Source organism: Bombina bombina, chromosome 3 (assembly GCF_027579735.1).
Source record: "Bombina bombina isolate aBomBom1 chromosome 3, aBomBom1.pri, whole genome shotgun sequence".
NCBI classification, from domain to species: domain Eukaryota; kingdom Metazoa; phylum Chordata; class Amphibia; order Anura; family Bombinatoridae; genus Bombina; species Bombina bombina.
The window spans coordinates 409,889,804-409,908,817 of record NC_069501.1 but is presented as its reverse complement, the minus strand read 5'-3'; the positions used below and the strand labels follow the sequence as shown (position 1 = coordinate 409,908,817).

Here is a 19,014-nt window from a genome sequence, read left to right as displayed (position 1 = left end):
GCATAAAGTAACCGACCCTCATCTTCCCTCTAGGATAATCGTCCCAGCCCAAAGGCTAGTCAAGACCAAGACAAGAGTCCCAGACTTCCGGAAGAGAAGGAAGGGTCAACATAGGAACAAAGCCCCCGGTTAGATCGCTGACCGTTACAACAAATGGTAAGCTATTATGAGTTAGGATAGACATTGTGCTCGGGTACGAAACCCTACACGGCTGTCTTTTCTAAAAACACGCAACACTTCCCAAGGGAAGAAGGCTCTCAGACCCTCAGCATCCATATATCAAAATCCAACATATAGCAGGAGCCCATTAGGGATCAAACCCTCAGCCTCCCGCTGCAGGAACAGAGGAACCGGACACTACATCACAACTCCCCTTCCAGGATTCTGAAACGCAAGAAGGGAAAAGACCCTTACAAGGCAAGACACCAAGGACCAACAGGTCACTCCAAATACTAAGGTAACTCCAAACCCGGAGAACCCTACCCCCACTCTGGAAGAGAAGGGATGAAACAACGGAAAACCACCCTACCATAGAGGGGAGAACCCTCGGCCATATTGCCAACCCAGGTGAAGATACCCGGAGTCTACAGGAACCGCGCAAATGCGCCAGAAGACCAGTAGGGAACCGTCAGAAGGACCGAAAGACTAAGCCACACACAGATAGGCATCTCTCACAGAGCCCCAGCCTCCACGGAGAGAAGCCCGTGGGACCACAAACATCTCGTGTGAAATTGAATCATCCACACCCATCCAAGAAGAGACATGGACCTAGGTCAGGGTCCCCGAAAAAAGGAATCAAAGACCCAACTTCCAGAGGAAACCTAAGCTACCTCCTACAAGGAGAGACGCACCTCTAAAGTCCATACACTTGGCGATCTAGCATAGCCTCAAACCCAAGAGTCACAAAGGACTTCCTTAACTGTCTAAGATTCAGCACACAGGGCACTTGGATCACAAAGCGATCTTGCAGGCAAGCGTTAATACGTGCTACACACACAGGCAAGGTAGCAACCAACATCCAAAGGCAAATGGGCACCCTGTACCCTACTCGCAATCCCAGAGAATCGTGCTTAAGCCACCGCCCAAGAAGCCCCTAACGGAGCATTGAGGATAAATGGTCAACAACTTGACCCCAGAAGGGCGTCCCTCCGTAACCGACCTTGCCTCTTCCCTGACAAGTCCCATGGCTAGAGTTGCAATGAAGACGGAAAGACCCCTGAACGTCGAGACTAAGGTCAGAGTTGCAACGAGGACGGAAAGACCCCTGAACGTCGAGACTAAGGTCAGACCAGGGGTAATGGAAGAGACAACAGCCAGAGATCCTAGAAGGATCCCTCTTCCAAAATCTACTTTAAGCAGGCAAAAGGTGGGAACCCCTGCACATCAACTCCTAGAGTAACACAACTCTGATCCGAGCAAGAACATGCCCGTGCATCCAGACCATATGATTCACCCAAAGCGGGAAGGAAGGAAACTCCGCCACCGCAATAAAATGCTTAATAGGCTAAAGAGTCAGCGTCCAGAAGAACATCTAGTGAAAAATGCAAATCATTAATCACTCGGCACACCAGACCACATAGGTCATACACATCTCCCAACTCCAAAGAATGGAATAACGGTTCTGAGTCCCCGGGAACCTGAAAAACCATGATGACGTCTGTAAAACCAGATCCGTATCCCAGGCAAGAAGCCCAAACAGCCAACCCAGATTGGCACTCATAACCCTCCGTTCGGAGGGGTTGTATTTAAACAACAGGCCTCATGCTTCGGTAGGATCCGAGCCCGGAGTCCATAGATATAATTAGGCCAAATGACATTTAGAATCCAGCAGGATTAATCAGCACCACGAGGGTGACATGAACCCTGGTAACAGCCAAAAAAGTATCCGTCCAGTACCTGCCTGGTATAAGGACACTCTAGAACTGCCCAAGGTCCAAGAAAATTTGTCCCGAAGGATCGGTAAATGAACTAGAAAACATAAATTCTATTATTCAACAAGTGCGCAACTTCTGAGGAAGTGCCCACGTGACCTAAATCCCAAGTATAGGTTCCAGAGAGAACGTTCATACAAATGAAAATCTAACAGACATGAGCTTAAGAAAACACAAATAAAACGCATCCATCCGGATCAAAAAATAAAAATGAAGGCAGCACCCATCGGGTGAACGCCCAAGGTTAAGAGGACGACAACAGGACCAGCCGATTAAAAGCCCCATTCACCCAAGCTCAAAACTGGAACCGAAAACATAAAGAAAAAGAAAAAGGCGACGTGAAGGAGATTAGCTTCATCCCCAAACGTCATATCTATTTTGCCATCCAGCTTCTAAGGCCTCAGATCCCTCAGCCCGCTAGGACGGGGATCCTCCAACATGGCCAAAACATGTCTTAAAAGAACACAAAGGTGATCAAAGAAAAAAGTGAGGGGGCGCCCTAAGTGTGAGTATGGAGATATAACCAATTAATAAAATATTAATCTAAAAATTATTAGATAATGTTAGCAAATTTGAAATAAAGAAATATATCAAACAATATGCAGTGTTCACAAGAAAAAAAAAAAAAAATTATGATACAAAGGAATATATCATACAATATGCAATATTAGCCAGTGTGAACCAATAACAATGTGATACAAAGTAATACAAATAATATATATAGACAAACAAAGTGACAATAAAGTGGAAGTCTCTATTGAGGAAGGAGGCAGCTATCTGTGATGATCCAGGCCAGGATCCAGGAACAGCAATCTATGAAAAGAAAAAACAGAAGCGCCACATGGCCCAATATTGTTTGGTCCGGAACTAGTAGAACTTAAAGTAATGAGTAAACTCACATTTAGTAGAGCACCTCAATTAGTGCTAAAAATGCGGTCTGGGATCTATTCAGTCACCCAGAAGACCAACTTCCTGCACTGGAGCTGATATCTGTATAGTCAGAAAGGAGACACAGGTGCCTATATGGCCTAGTATTGTTGGTACAAAGATGTAAATACAAGCAAAGAGAGGAGTGGTACTCACAATGGATAAAGCACCTCTTGTGATGCTATAGAGGCATGAAGGGATTAATTCAGTCACCCAACAGACTTGTGGCCCGACATCCAAGTGGATTCAAAGTAGATGGATCCCACAGTGAGCCAGAGGGAGATGTTCCTCAGGAGAAGGATAAACAATATATCCCAAAACAAAGATGCAGCAAGTGTTCAAATGTTAAAAATGACTTTAATAAAAATTATAAAATCACAGGCAACGCGTTTCTCAGCCAATGGCTGTTTCATCAGGCTTCATAAAAGCACGAAGGTGAGCCAGCCTGTAACGGAAGGCAAAATCATCCCTCGCCGGATCAAATGAAGACCCCGGGCCGAGATAAGGGCCCCTGAAGTCTCAAGGGCCAATGCTTCCCCAGAAGGCCGAACTGAATCTGGCGATCCCACGCTCGACGGGCCCTGGTTAACGTATCTTAGAAATACTTCACTTGGGAGATATAAATGATTCAGCGCCATAGAAATGGCCATGCGGAACCGTGCCGTAACCTCTGGCGGAAAAAAGACACCCTCTGGAGAAGGAGTAAAAGCCATAGGGACACCTGCTTGCGTAGCCGGGAAATTAACTGGGGCACTCGCTTCATGGGTCATGGAAACCTTGGAGGCGGATAGCTCAACGCACTCTAAGCTTCCTGCTTCGGGAGAAGAGAGTACTCTAGAAGGCAATCGGAACATAACTGATGAGCATTGATTACCCGTGCCATTTCATATTCATCACAAGACACATCCTCCATAATCTTGGGATTACAAAAATGACAAACAAATAACTGGCACCCTTGAACACCCCCAATAGCTGGGGCACTCACCACTTCCTGTGAACCAGACAACCCACGAGCAAGACTCTCTCTCAAGCGTACACAGTCAGCATATGGAAGTGAAAAACAACGTAACCGCACCTGTCACGAGGTGCACTGTGCCAGTCACGAAAAGGGCGCGCAAGGTTGAAAGAGCGCGTCATTAAAAGATGTTCCGTAAAGGCTGTGTGCCTAAGTATAGCTACACATTTGCAGATAGAACCATATAACAAACATGATTAAAAGTCCCCCCTGTTCAATAACCCCCCTCAGGAGATATTAACCCATGATTCCTTATTAAGATAAAAGGAGTCCCACTGGGACCCTACCTTGTTTCGTTAACATTACATTCACATATCAAAATAAAATTAAACAATCTTACCGGAATCTACAAGGTGGAACAGGAACACGGCCCTTCAAGTGTGACAGATAGTAGCCTCTCTTCTGAAAGGTAGGCAGCGAAACTCATCAACGCTGATTACCAAGGAGCTGTTAATATGAGTCGGGATGGGTTCGCAGAAGAACTCCCTCTGCATCTCCGGACTCTAACTTTCACCCATGCTCTCACTGAGAGGCTGACAGGATTACTTAAAACTCCAGTCTTATTGCGAAGAGTACTAACCTCCATAAGAGATTATCTCGAACTTTTGACACTTCTCTGCCAACCTCCTGTGACGAAAGGCAAAGAATGACTGGGGGATGAGGGAAGTGGGGGAGGTGTCTTTGCCTCTTCCTGGTGGCCAGGTTCTTAATTCCCAAAAGTAATGAATGCAGCTGTGGACTCTTCCCTTTTAACAAGAAAACAGGAAGTTGTGGGGGGGGGGGGGCAAAAAAAAAAAAGTTTAGTACTGGGCATAATAATCATTACAAAAACAAAGAAACACATCCCCTGCAAAACCGAAGTGTGCACAACTAAGCTGCTAACTACATAGAGCAGCTAGCAGTTTTCTTAAAGGGTCAAACATCTATATTCAGAAAGGTGCTATATATGTTTCTACAGAGCTCCCAGAGAGTTATTAAAGCCATTCAGTGTTTTATACAGAATAAAGTATGCAGGAATCTGCAAAATAAGAAAAAGTGTGTCATGAGGAGAAACAGTGTGAGTCCCCTTGCTATGTTGTACCTGTATCTGAGTACCTACAAATAGCCTCTGGGCTTTGTGTGTGATAAGGTAAGGCACTTACCTGCAAAAGCAACCCACCATCGGCTTACAAAGCATGTAGCAGCAGCAGTACCCAGTAGAGAGCCCATGTAGTGCAGGTACGGGTACCGCAGAGGATATCCATAGTAAATGCCTAAATCCCACAAGTGGAGACTGCAGGACAAGTCCCTGCGACACCTGAGGGTAGCTATGGCTGAAGTCCCTTAGGGAAATACTGTGCACATAAAAAGTCCAGAATACAGCAGCACTAGTATAACTGTAACTTTATTACAGAGTGAAAACAAAGTGCAACGTTTCGGACCGAATAGTCCTTGATCATGCATGATTAAGAACTATTCGGTAAGAACAATTGCACTTTATTGTTTTCACTCTGTAATAAAATTATATTTATACTGGTGCTGCTGCATTCTTTACTATTTATATGCTTTGTGGGCTGTAGTGAGCAGCCTTGCAGCACGCACACATGCACTGGTGCTAAATTATTTATGTATTATTTAAATACGGTGCACATAACAGGGAAGCACTTGTAGAAGATAAAATCTGAACTGACCGTTTACGCTCTTTTGAAGGTGGGAGAGCAGCCAATGCTTCAGAAACTGCGGCCTTGGGAAAAAAAAATCATGGCGAGAGGCACTACATCAAAATATTATTGTATATTGTAGATCCATAAAGGGAGGCAAAAGACAAGTCTATGCGACCAATTATAGAGGGTTTATGAAAAATTTCCCACAAGGTGAAAAAGGAATTATAAACCACACCCCATATACATCCCTCTGACAAGCACTGTACTCTGAAGGGAATCCGGACCTCAATATACAGGGAGTGCAGAATTATTAGGCAAATGAGTATTTTGACCACATCATCCTCTTTATGCATGTTGTCTTACTCCAAGCTGTATAGGCTCGAAAGCCTACTACCAATTAAGCATATTAGGTGATGTGCATCTCTGTAATGAGAAGGGGTGTGGTCTAATGACATCAACACCCTATATCAGGTGTGCATAATTATTAGGCAACTTCCTTTCCTTTGGCAAAATGGGTCAAAAGAAGGACTTGACAGGCTCAGAAAAGTCAAAAATAGTGAGATATCTTGCAGAGGGATGCAGCACTCTTAAAATTGCAAAGCTTCTGAAGCGTGATCATCGAACAATCAAGCATTTCATTCAAAATAGTCAACAGGGTCGCAAGAAGCGTGTGGAAAAACACAGGCGCAAAATAACTGCCCATGAACTGAGAAAAGTCAAGCGTGCAGCTGCCAAGATGCCACTTGCCACCAGTTTGGCCATATTTCAGAGCTGCAACATCACTGGAGTGCCCAAAAGCATAAGGTGTGCAATACTCAGAGACATGGCCAAGGTAAGAAAGGCTGAAAGACGACCACCACTGAACAAGACACACAAGCTGAAACGTCAAGACTGGGCCAAGAAATATCTCAAGGCTGATTTTTCTAAGGTTTTATGGACTGATGAAATGAGAGTGAGTCTTGATGGGCCAGATGGATGGGCCCGTAGCGGGATTGGTATAGGGCAGAGAGCTCCAGTCCAACTCAGACGCCAGCAAGGTGGAGGTGGAGTACTGGTTTGGGCTGGTATCATCAAAGATCAGCTTGTGGGGCCTTTTCGGGTTGAGGATGGAGTCAAGCTCAACTCCCAGTCCTACTGCCAGTTTCTGGAAGACACCTTCTTCAAGCAGTGGTACAGGAAGAAGTCTTCATCCTTCAAGAAAAACATGATTTTCATGCAGGACAATGCTCCATCACACGCATCCAAGTACTCCACAGCGTGGCTGGCAAGAAAGCGTATAAAAGAAGAAAATCTAATGACATGGCCTCCTTGTTCACCTGATCTGAACCCCATTGAGAACCTGTGGTCCATCATCAAATGTGAGATTTACAAGGAGGGAAAACAGTACACCTCTCTGAACAGTGTCTGGGAGGCTGTGGTTGCTGCTGCACGCAATGTTGATGGTGAACAGATAAAAACACTGACAGAATCCATGGAAGGTAGGCTTTTGAGTGTCCTTGCATAGAAAGGTAGCTATATTGGTCACTGATTTGTTTTTGTTTTGTTTTTGAATGTCAGAAATGTATATTTGTGAATGTTGAGATGTTATATTGGTTTCACTGGTAAAAATAAATAATTGAAATGGGTATATATTTGTTTTTTGTTAAGTTGCCTAATAATTATGCACAGTAATAGTCACCTGCACACACAGATATCCCCCTAAAATAGCTATAACTAAAAACAAACTAAAACTACTTCCAAAACTATTCAGCTTTGATATTAATGAGTTTTTTGGGTTCATTCAGAACATGGTTGTTGTTCAATAATAAAAACATAATTTATGCTTACCTGATAAATTTATTTCTCTTGTAGTGTATCCAGTCCACGGATCATCCATTACTTATGGGATATTAACTCCTCCCCAACAGGAAGTGCAAGAGGATTCACCCAGCAGAGCTGCTATATAGCTCCTCCCCTAACTGCCATTACCAGTCATTCGACCGAAAACATGCAGAGAAAGGAAAACCATAGGGTACAGTGGTGACTGTAGTTTAATGGAAAAATTACCTGCCATAAAGTGACAGGGCGGGCCGTGGACTGGATACACTACAAGAGAAATAAATTTATCAGGTAAGCATAAATTATGTTTTCTCTTGTTAAGTGTATCCAGTCCACGGATCATCCATTACTTATGGGATACCAATACCAAAGCTAAAGTACACGGATGACGGGAGGGACAGGCAGGCTCTTTATACGGAAGGAACCACTGCCTGAAGAACCTTTCTCCCAAAAACAGCCTCCGAAGAAGCAAAAGTGTCAAATTTGTAAAATTTGGAAAAAGTATGAAGAGAAGACCAAGTTGCAGCCTTGCAAATCTGTTCAACAGAAGCCTCATTCTTAAAGGCCCAAGTGGAAGCCACAGCTCTAGTAGAATGTGCTGTAATTCTTTCAGGAGGCTGCTGTCCAGCAGTCTCATAGGCTAACCGTATTATGCTACGAAGCCAAAAGGAGAGAGAGGTAGCCGAAGCTTTTTGACCTCTCCTCTGACCAGAATAAACGACAAACAGGGAAGACGTTTGTCGAAAATCCTTAGTTGCCTGTAGATAAAATTTCAGGGCACGGACTACATCTAGATTGTGTAGCAGACGTTCCTTTTTCGAAGAAGGATTAGGACACAAAGATGTAACCACAATCTCTTGATTGATATTCCTGTTAGTGACCACCTTAGGTAGGAACCCAGGTTTAGTACGCAGAACTACCTTGTCTGAATGAAAAATCAGATAAGGAGAATCACAATGTAAGGCAGATAACTCAGAGACTCTTCGAGCCGAGGAAATCGCCATTAAAAACAGAACTTTCCAAGATAACAACTTGATATCAATGGAATGAAGGGGTTCAAACGGAACCCCCTGTAAAACATTAAGAACTAAGTTCAAACTCCATGGTGGAGCAACAGTTTTAAACACAGGCTTGATCCTAGCTAAAGCCTGACAAAAAGCTTGAACGTCCGGAACTTCTGACAGACGTTTGTGTAAAAGAATGGACAGAGCTGAAATCTGTCCCTTTAAGGAACTAGCGGATAAACCCTTTTCTAAACCTTCTTGTAGAAAAGACAATATCCTCGGAATCCTAACCTTACTCCATGAGTAACTCTTGGATTCGCACCAATATAAGTATTTGCGCCATATCTTATGGTAAATCTTTCTGGTAACAGGCTTCCTAGCCTGTATTAAGGTATCAATAACTGACTCAGAAAAACCACGTTTTGATAAAATCAAGCGTTCAATTTCCAAGCAGTCAGCTTCAGAGAAATTAGATTTTGATGTTTGAAGGGACCCTGGATCAGAAGGTCCTGTTTCAGAGGTAGCGACCAAGGTGGACAGGATGACATGTCCACTAGATCTGCATACCAAGTCCTGCGTGGCCATGCAGGCGTTATTAGAATCACTGATGCTCTCTCCTGTTTGATTCTGGCAATCAATCGGGAAGGGTGGAAACACATAAGCCATCCCGAAGGTCCAAGGTGCTGTCAAAGCATCTATCAGAACCGCTCCCGGATCCCTGGATCTGGACCCGTAACGAGGAAGCTTGGCGTTCTGTCGAGACGCCATGAGATCTATCTCTGGTTTGCCCCAACGTCGAAGTATTTGGGCAAAGACCTCCGGATGAAGTTCCCACTCCCCCGGATGAAAAGTCTGACGACTTAAGAAATCCGCCTCCCAGTTCTCCACTCCCGGGATGTGGATTGCTTACAGGTGGCAAGAGTGAGACTCTGCCCAGCGAATTATCTTTGATACTTCCATCATTGCTAGGGAGCTTCTTGTCCCTCCCTGATGGTTGATGTAAGCTACAGTCGTGATGTTGTCCGACTGAAACCTGATGAACCCCCGAGTTGTTAACTGGGGCCAAGCCAGAAGGGCATTGAGAACTGCTCTCAATTCCAGAATGTTTATTGGTAGGAGACTCTCCTCCTGATTCCATTGTCCCTGAGCCTTCAGAGAATTCCAGACAGCGCCCCAACCTAGTAGGCTGGCGTCTGTTGTTACAATTGTCCAGTCCGGCCTGCTGAATGGCATCCCCCTGGACAGATGTGGCCGAGAAAGCCACCATAGAAGAGAATTTCTGGTCTCTTGATCCAGATTCAGAGTAGGGGACAAGTCTGAGTAATCCCCATTCCACTGACTTAGCATGCACAATTGCAGCGGTCTGAGATGCAGACGTGCAAAGGGTACTATGTCCATTGCTGCTACCATTAAGCCGATAACCTCCATGCATTGAGCTACTGACGGGTGTTGAATGGAATGAAGGACACGGCATGCATTTTGAAGCTTTGTTAACCTGTCTTCTGTCAGGTAAATCTTCATTTCTACAGAATCTATAAGAGTCCCCAAGAAGGGAACTCTTGTGAGTGGAAAGAGAGAACTCTTCTTTTCGTTCACCTTCCATCCATGCGACCTTAGAAATGCCAGTACTAACTCTGTATGAGACTTGGCAGTTTGAAAGCTTGAAGCTTGTATCAGAATGTCGTCTAGGTACGGAGCTACCGCAATTCCTCGCGGTCTTAGTACCGCCAGAAGAGCACACAGAACCTTTGTGAAGATTCTCTGAGCCGTAGCCAATCCGAATCGAAGAGCTACAAACTGGTAATGCCTGTCTAGAAAGGCAAACCTTAGATACCGGTAATGATCTTTGTGAATCGGTATGTGAAGGTAAGCATCCTTTAAATCCACTGTGGTCATGTACTGACCCTTTTGGATCATGGGTAAAATTGTCCGAATAGTTTCCATTTTGAACGATGGAACTCTTAGGAATTTGTTTAGGATCTTTAAATCCAAGATTGGCCTGAAAGTTCCCTCTTTTTTGGGAACCACAAACAGATTTGAGTAAAACCCTTGTCCTTGTTCCGACCGCGGAACCGGATGGATCACTCCCATTAATAAAAGATCTTGTACGCAGCGTAGAAACGCCTCTTTCTTTATTTGGTTTGTTGACAACCTTGACAGATGAAATCTCCCTCTTGGGGGAGAGAATTTGAAGTCTAGAAGGTATCCCTGAGATATGATCTCTAACGCCCAGGGATCCTGGACATCTCTTGCCCAAGCCTGGGCGAAGAGAGAAAGTCTGCCCCCCACTAGATCCGTTCCCGGATCGGGGGCCCTCGATTCATGCTGTCTTAGGGGCAGCAGCAGGTTTCCTGGCCTGCTTGCCCTTGTTCCAGGACTGGTTAGGTCTCCAGCCTTGTCTGTAGCGAGCAACAGCTCCTTCCTGTTTTGGTGCAGAGGAAGTTGATGCTGCTCCTGCTTTGAAATTACGAAAGGAACGAAAATTAGACTGTCTAGCCTTAGGTTTGGCTCTGTCTTGAGGCAGGGCATGGCCTTTACCTCCTGTAATGTCAGCGATAATTTCTTTCAACCCGGGCCCGAATAAGGTCTGCCCTTTGAAAGGTATATTAAGCAATTTAGATTTAGAAGTAACGTCAGCTGACCAGGATTTTAGCCACAGTGCTCTGCGTGCCTGAATGGCGAATACGGAATTCATAGCCGTAAGTTTAGTTAAATGTACTACGGCATCTGAAATAAATGAGTTAGCTAACTTAAGGGCTTTAAGCTTGTGTGTAATCTCATCTAATGGAGCTGATTCAAGTGTCTCTTCCAGAGACTCAAACCAAAATGCTGCTGCAGCCGTGACAGGCGCAATGCATGCAAGAGGTTGCAATATAAAACCTTGTTGAACAAACATTTTCTTAAGGTAACCCTCTAACTTTTTATCCATTGGATCTGAAAAGGCACAGCTATCCTCCACCGGGATAGTGGTACGCTTAGCTAAAGTAGAAACTGCTCCCTCCACCTTAGGGACCGTTTGCCATAAGTCCCGTGTGGTGGCGTCTATTGGAAACATCTTTCTAAATATCGGAGGGGGTGAGAACGGCACACCGGATCTATCCCACTCCTTAGTAACAATTTCAGTAAGTCTCTTAGGTATAGGAAAAACGTCAGTACTCGACGGTACCGCAAAATATTTATCCAACCTACACATTTTCTCTGGTATTGCAACTGTGTTACAATCATTCAGAGCCGCTAACACCTCCCCTAGTAATACACGGAGGTTTTCCAGCTTAAATTTAAAATTTGAAATATCTGAATCCAGTTTGTTTGGATCAGAACCGTCACCCGCAGAATGAAGCTCTCCGTCCTCATGTTCTGCAAATTGTGACGCAGTGTCTGACATGGCCCTAATATTATCAGCGCACTCTGTTCTCACCCCAGAGTGATCACGCTTACCTCTTAGTTCTGGTAATTTAGCCAAAACTTCAGTCATAACAGTAGCCATATCCTGTAATGTGATTTGTAATGGCCGCCCATATGTACTCGGCGCTACAATATCACGCACCTCCCGAGCGGGAGATGCAGGTACTGACACGTGAGGCGAGTTAGTCGGCATAACTCTCCCCTCGTTGTTTGGTGAAATATGTTCAATTTGTACAGATTGACTTTTATTTAAAGTAGCATCAATACAGTTAGTACATAAATTTCTATTGGGCTCCACTTTGGCTTTAGCACATATAGCACAGATATCTTCCTCTGAATCAGACATGTTTAACACACTAGCAAATAAACTAGCAAATTGGAAATACTTTTCAAGTAATTTACTATAATATGAAAACGTACTGTGCCTATAAGAAGCACAGAAAAAGTTATGACAGTTGAAAATTAATAAACTGAAAAGTTATAGCATCAAATCTTTGTAAAAAACACAATTTTAGCAAAGGATTGCTCCCATTAGCAAAGGATAACTAACCCTGATAGCAGAAAAAAAAAAAAAATACAGAAATAAACGTTTTTTTTTTTTATCACAGTCAACTACAATCTCACAGCTCTGCTGTGAGTGATTACCTCCCTCAAAACAAGTTTTGAAGACCCCTGAGTTCTGTAGAGATGAACCGGATCATGCAGGGAAGACAATAAACTTCTGACTGAATTTTTTGATGCGTAGCAAAAGCACCAAAAAAGGTCCCTCCCCCTCACACATAACAGTGAGAGAGATCAGTAAACTGTCATAAATTAAATAAAACGACTGCCAAGTGGAAAAAAATAGTGCCCAAAACATTTTTTCACCCAGTACCTCAGAAAATTAAACGATTTTACATGCCAGCAAAAAACGTTTAACATTAATAAATTTAGTGTTATTAAAAAGCCTGTTGCTAGTCCCTGCAAATTAGGCTAAAGTTTTATGCATACAGTATAATTCCAGTGAAGTGCCATTCCCCAGAATACTGAAGTGTAAAATATACATACATGACAGCCTGATACCAGTTGCTGCTACTGCATTTAAGGCTGAGTTTACATTATATCGGTATGGCAGAATTTTCTCATCAATTCCATTGTCAGAAAATAATAAGCTGCTACATACCTCTTTGCAGATTAATCTGCCCGCTGTCCCCTGATCTGAAGTTTACCTCTCCTCAGATGGCCGAGAAACAGCAATATGATCTTAACTACTCCGGCTAAAATCATAGAAAAACTCAGGTAGATTCTTCTTCAAATTCTACCAGAGAAGGAATAACACACTCCGGTGCTATTATAAAATAACAAACTTTTGATTGAAGGTATGAAACTAAGTATAATCACCACAGTCCTCTCACACATCCTATCTATTCGTTGGGTGCAAGAGAATGACTGGTAATGGCAGTTAGGGGAGGAGCTATATAGCAGCTCTGCTGGGTGAATCCTCTTGCACTTCCTGTTGGGGAGGAGTTAATATCCCATAAGTAATGGATGATCCGTGGACTGGATACACTTAACAAGAGAAATTAATCCTCAAAAATACAACTTGCCTAATAATTCTGCACTCCCTGTAGACTGAAAACCCCTCTCTCTGAAGAATCAAATGCACATCTTCCTTTTCGACCACCTCCAGCAGAGGCAAAGTAAAGACTGAGGTATGTGTGAGGTGGGAGGGGGTTTTATAGAGCACTTGGGGTTTGGGACTCTTTGCCTCCTCCTAGTGGTAGAGAAAAGTAACTCCCAGGAGTAAAGGATTGTGGACTCTCACTACCTGTATGTGAGAAATACTAGCGAAAATGCAGGAAGGAAAAACTGAGAAGATTATGATTTCTGAAGATTTATTGTATTCATATAGTACTCTAGTTATACAGACTAATGACTATCTTCAAATGATGCCCATTCATATATTAAATTAAATAAGCTTTAATATGCAGTGAAAAAAAAAAAATATATTTAGATATCATAACCTAGCTGCCTGTTCTATCTAGTTACTTGATTGATCCAATGTCATATAACACTTTACACTATATGAGATTCATCATGGATTCAAAACATCCAATATCAAATCCCCTAAGGGACAAAGAAGCCGATACTTTATGTCCCTTTGTTTTGAGACGCCAGATTTGTCTTCTTTTGTTTTCATTAGACATTAAAGAGACATTATACACTCGATTTTTCTTTGCATAAATGTTTTTTTAGGTGATCCATTTATATAGCCCATACAGTTTTAAAAAAAAATGTATAGTTTTGCTTATTTTTAAATAACATTGCTCTGATTTTCAGACTCCTAACCAAGCCCCAAATTTTAGGAGAACACCGACAGATACCTACTCCAGCTTGCTCCTGTTTGTGTAGAAGGGGGAGGGCCTGTTTTTCCCACTTGCAGTGGGTGTTCCAGCTACTTTTTAACAGAACTAAACTGGGAGCTTCTACGTAAGTTTTTAAACTTTTTTATACTGGATTTTTATATCAGTATCTGTGCATATTTTTCTTTTAAGTAGTGTCTATTACATACAGTTATATGAAAATTGGTGTATACTGTCCCTTTAAGGAACAAATTGTATAGAGGTTCCATGGTTGGGAGCTCTGGAAAAGCTTTGCCTTATGAACTTAATGTCTTCAGGGGGGGGAAAAAACTTAACATGTTTAAATGCTGTGCTTTTATATGCATGAAATATTTTGGGTATAATGTCCTCTTTAACCCCTTAATAACATGGACATACCCCGTATGTTGTGTGTCCTTAAAGGGACATTCTGGTCAAAACTGAAATGAATATAGATGAATTATATCTTTAAATATAAACATATTTGCAATATACATGTATTGGTAAAAAAGCTTCTAGTAAAAGTTAAACCTGCTTTGGTGTTAACATTTTTCTCTGCACGTGCATGTGAAGCATATTGAGATATTCACAATGCAGCAGTATTTTAAATACTGCAGCTACTCAGAGCGCCAGTGGGGCATGTATCATGTCAACAGCTATCAAATTGAGCCATTACCAGATGATACAAGCACCTTAGGCTCTCTGAGCAAGTGCAGAGTTTAAAATGCTGGTGCACGGAGCATACCTAAATACACTTTTGAAACAGCTATAGCTTTTACTAGAAGTATTTTTGCTAATAAATGTATGTTACAAAAATGTTTTTATTCAAAACTCAAATGCACCCATATGCATTTGAATTTTGCCTGGAATGTCCCTTTAATTTTGCCCATCTGGGAGTGTTTTTGTAACTATGTATAGTTTTGTTTATTTTTTAATAACATTATGCTGATGTTCAGACTCCTAACCAAGCCCCAAGGTTTTAGATGTAAACCCAGGTCTACAGACTACTGCTTCCTCTTGTTTGTGTAATCTGTCTTTTCATATGCAGGGAAGGGAGGAGTGTATTCTCTTTAGGCTTTCCCAGCCCCTTTCACTGGGTGTCCCAGCCTAACCTCATCAACAGTGCTAAACTGGGAGCTTCTAAGTAAGTTTTTTAAAAGGTTTTATACTGGAAATTTAGATTAGTATCTGTGCATATTCTTCTTTAAAGGGACAGTAAAGTATAAATTGAGCTTTCATGATTCAGATAGAGCATGCAATTTTAAACAACTTTCCAATTTACTTTGGTTATCAAATTTGCTTCATTCTCTTGGCATCTTTATTGAAGACTAAAACTAGGTAGGCTCATAAGAGCTCAGGAGTGTGCACGTGTCGTTAGTACTCTATAGCAGCAGTGTTTTCCAACATTGTATAACAAAGCTACAGATAATGTTGCAAAATAATGCTGCCATAGAGTACTAAAGACACGTGCACACTCCTGGGCTCTTATGAGCCTACCTAGTTTTACTCTTCAATAAAAGATAACTAAAGAACGCAAATTTGATAACAGAAGTAAAATGGAAAGTTTATTAAAATGGCATGTTCTATCTGAATCGTGGAAGCTCAAATTCTACTTTACTGCCCCTTTAAAGTAGTGTCTATAACAGTTATATAAACATTGCTGTACACTGTCCCTTTTAGTTAGCCAACTTTTTCCATGACTTGGTTATTTCTATGATATCTGTTACTTCTGCAGTATTTTGGCATTTCTGTAGTAAACCCCCTTTACATTACCCCTTGATAAATGCAGTAATGCAGAGCATATGTATATATAATCACCTTTTTGTTTGATCCCCTCTGTAACACATTGATTTCAACTGGTTCAATGTTGCCTTTTCGAATAATTGGGGACTGCCCCGGGAATAAAACTTGGTATGAATGCTGCATTCTTTCCAGACACCTAAGACAAAGAGATACACCAAAAGTTTTACATTGTGTGGGCTAAATAGGAAATCTGCTCCTCCTGCAAAAAATAGTGGTGGAACGTGTTTCCATTCAACTTAACCCCTGTAAGCATTGTTACTACAATTATTGTTTAAAAAGATAGATAACTCCTTTACTGTTCATTCCCCAGCTTTGCACAACCAACATTGTTATAATAATATACTTTATAGCCTCTAAATCTCGGTTTGTTTCTAAGCCCCTACAGGCAGTCTCTTATCTCAATGCATTTTATTCACTTTTCACAACCAGACAGACAGTGCTAGTTCCTGTGTGGCATATAAATAACATTGTGCTCACTCATGTGGAGTTATGCAGGAACCAGCACTAATTGGCTAAAATGCAAGTTTGTAAAAAAGCCACTGAGATAAGGGGGCAGTCTGCAGAGGCTTAGATACAACGTAATCACAGAGGTAAAAAGTGTATTAATATAACAGTATTAGTTATGCAAAACTGTGAAAAGCGTTATAAATGAATTATCTATCTTTATAACTAATACAAAATTTCAAGTAGACTGTCCCTTTAAAGGGAAATTAAAGTATTTTTTCTAAATCCATCAGAAATCAATAACTGCATTGTAAAATATTTACAAATAAAATCTATGATTACAAGCATTATTATTTTTTTTTGCAAACCAGTAGACACACCCCTTGAGGACCATCTTTAGTGCTGCAAATTCCACAGAATGCACTGCAGCCTCTCCAAGGGAGAGAAAAAAACTACATTATTTAAATTTAAGTTACAGTAAAATTAAACAAAAAGAAAAAAATGAAAGCACAGAAATTGTATTTCACTGTGCATAATTTAAAATATCTGAATTCTGAATTTATTGTCCCTTTAAACTATGTGTTTTTATTTATTTATTTTCATTTTGAAAATCTTTATTGGGCGCTTGAAACATGCAATTTGAAAAATGATTCCAGAATCTATGCATAAGCATCATAAAGTACAGTACAATGTGAATAGGAATAGTTGCAAATGAACTGGTGTACATAAAAACTAAAGTCAAAACAAACAAGGAGAGTATAAGCCCTGAGTTTGGAAAACAAATCTTGAGTGGGCAGAGGGATACATTAAGCAATATGAAGAGAACAAGATTTTTTAAAATATGGTTTTATGGTTTACATTACAGAGTATTTGTCTGCATTTATAGTAAAACATAAGCGCTCTAGTATATGGTGAAGTGTGGCCAAAAGTTGTCTTTGAGAAAAGATGAGTTTGCTGACTGCCACAGTTGTAGTAGCATCTTATAAATTAAAGGGATACGAAACCCAAAATATTTATTTCATGATTCAGGTAGAACATACAATTTTAAACAACTTTCCAGTTTACTTCTATAATCAAATTTGCTTCATTCTCTTGGTATCATTTGTTGAAGGAGCAGCAATGCACTACTGGTTTCTAACTGAACACATGGGTGACCCAATGACAATAGGCATATACATGCAGCCACCAATCAGCACCTAGCATCCAGGTGCTTTGCAGCTCCTAAACTTATTACTTCTATTATATATTTTTTTCCTTCTCTTGTTATCCTTTCTAAGAGAAGGAAAAAAAATAAATAATAGAAGTAAATTGCAAAGTTGTTTAAAATTGCATGCTCTCTCTGAATCATAAATGTGTGACTTTACTGTCCCTTTAAGTATGAATATTGGTCCATGGTTAGAGTGTGCTGAACTTGAGTCTTCCATTCTATAAGAGAAGGAAGTGTGGTCTGTTTCTAATGTCACTAAATAAGCTGTTTAACGCTGTTAGCCAAAATACAGAACAGCTTGATTTTCAAATTACAGTTAAAGCAGTGGGGGTAGATTGGTGATAAAGAAGAAAAAAGGACATTTATTCTTACCTGATAAATTTGTTTCTTTTACGATACGATGAGTACACGGATTTCATCCTTACTTGTGGGATATCGCCTTCTGGTCAGCAGGAGGAGGCAAAGAGCACCACAGCAGAGCTGTATATATAGCTCCTCCCTTCCCTCCCACTCCAGTCATTCGACCGAAGTTAGGAAGTGAAAGGAAAAGCCAAGGTGCAGAGTTGACTGAAGTTTAACAAAATTAAAGACCTGTCTTAGAAAAACAGGGTGGGCCGACGACTCATCGTATTGTAAAAGAAAGAAATTTATCAGGTAAGAATAAATTTCCTTTTCTTTTACAAGATACAATGAGTCCACGGATTTCATCCTTACTTGTGGGATACAATACCAAAGCTATAGTACACGGATGAAACGGGAGAGACAAGACAGGGAACCTAAACGGAATGCACCACTGCTTGAAGAACTTTCCTCCCAAAAACAGCCTCAGACGAGGTAAGTATCAAATTTGGAAAATTTGGAAAAAGTGTGAAGAGACAACCAAGTTGCAGCTTTGCCAATCTGTTCAACAGAAGCATCATTTATGAATGCCCATGAGGAAGCCACAGCCCTAGTGGAATGAGCCATAATTCGTTCAGGAGGCTGCTGTCCAGCAGTCTCATATGCAAAACGGATGATACTCTTCAGCCAAAAAGAAAGAGAGGTAGCCATAGCTTTCTGACCCCTACGTTTCCCTGAAAAAACGACAAACAAGGAAGACGATTGACGAAAATACTTAGTCGCCTGTAAGTAGAACTTCAAGGCACGGACCATGTCCAAATTATGTAACAGACGCTCCTTCTTAGAAGAAGGATTAGGACACAAAGAAGGAACCACAATTTCCTGATTAATATTTTTATTTGAAACAACCTTAGGAAGCAAACCAGGTTTGGTACGTAACACCACCTTATCCGAATGAAAAATAAGATAAGGAGAATCACATTGTAATGCCGAAAGCTCAGAAACTCTGCGAGCAGAATAAATAACAACCAAAAATAAAACTTTCCAAGATAATAACTTAATATCTATGGAATGCATAGGTTCAAACGGAACCCCTTAAAGAACTTTAAGAACTAAAT

The 19,014-nt window shown here is 41.4% G+C and overlaps 1 protein-coding gene across 1 annotated transcript in view; it reads right to left on the bottom strand.

Moving 5' to 3' along the window:
* The window catches only part of EIF2D (eukaryotic translation initiation factor 2D), a 247,483-nt gene that overhangs the window by 60,549 nt on the left and 167,920 nt on the right, over nucleotides 1-19,014 (bottom strand). Inside the window, exon 13 of the mRNA XM_053706592.1 lies at nucleotides 15,922-16,042. Coding sequence (XP_053562567.1) covers nucleotides 15,922-16,042 — 121 coding nt within the window. The remainder of the gene's footprint in view (nucleotides 1-15,921; nucleotides 16,043-19,014) is intronic.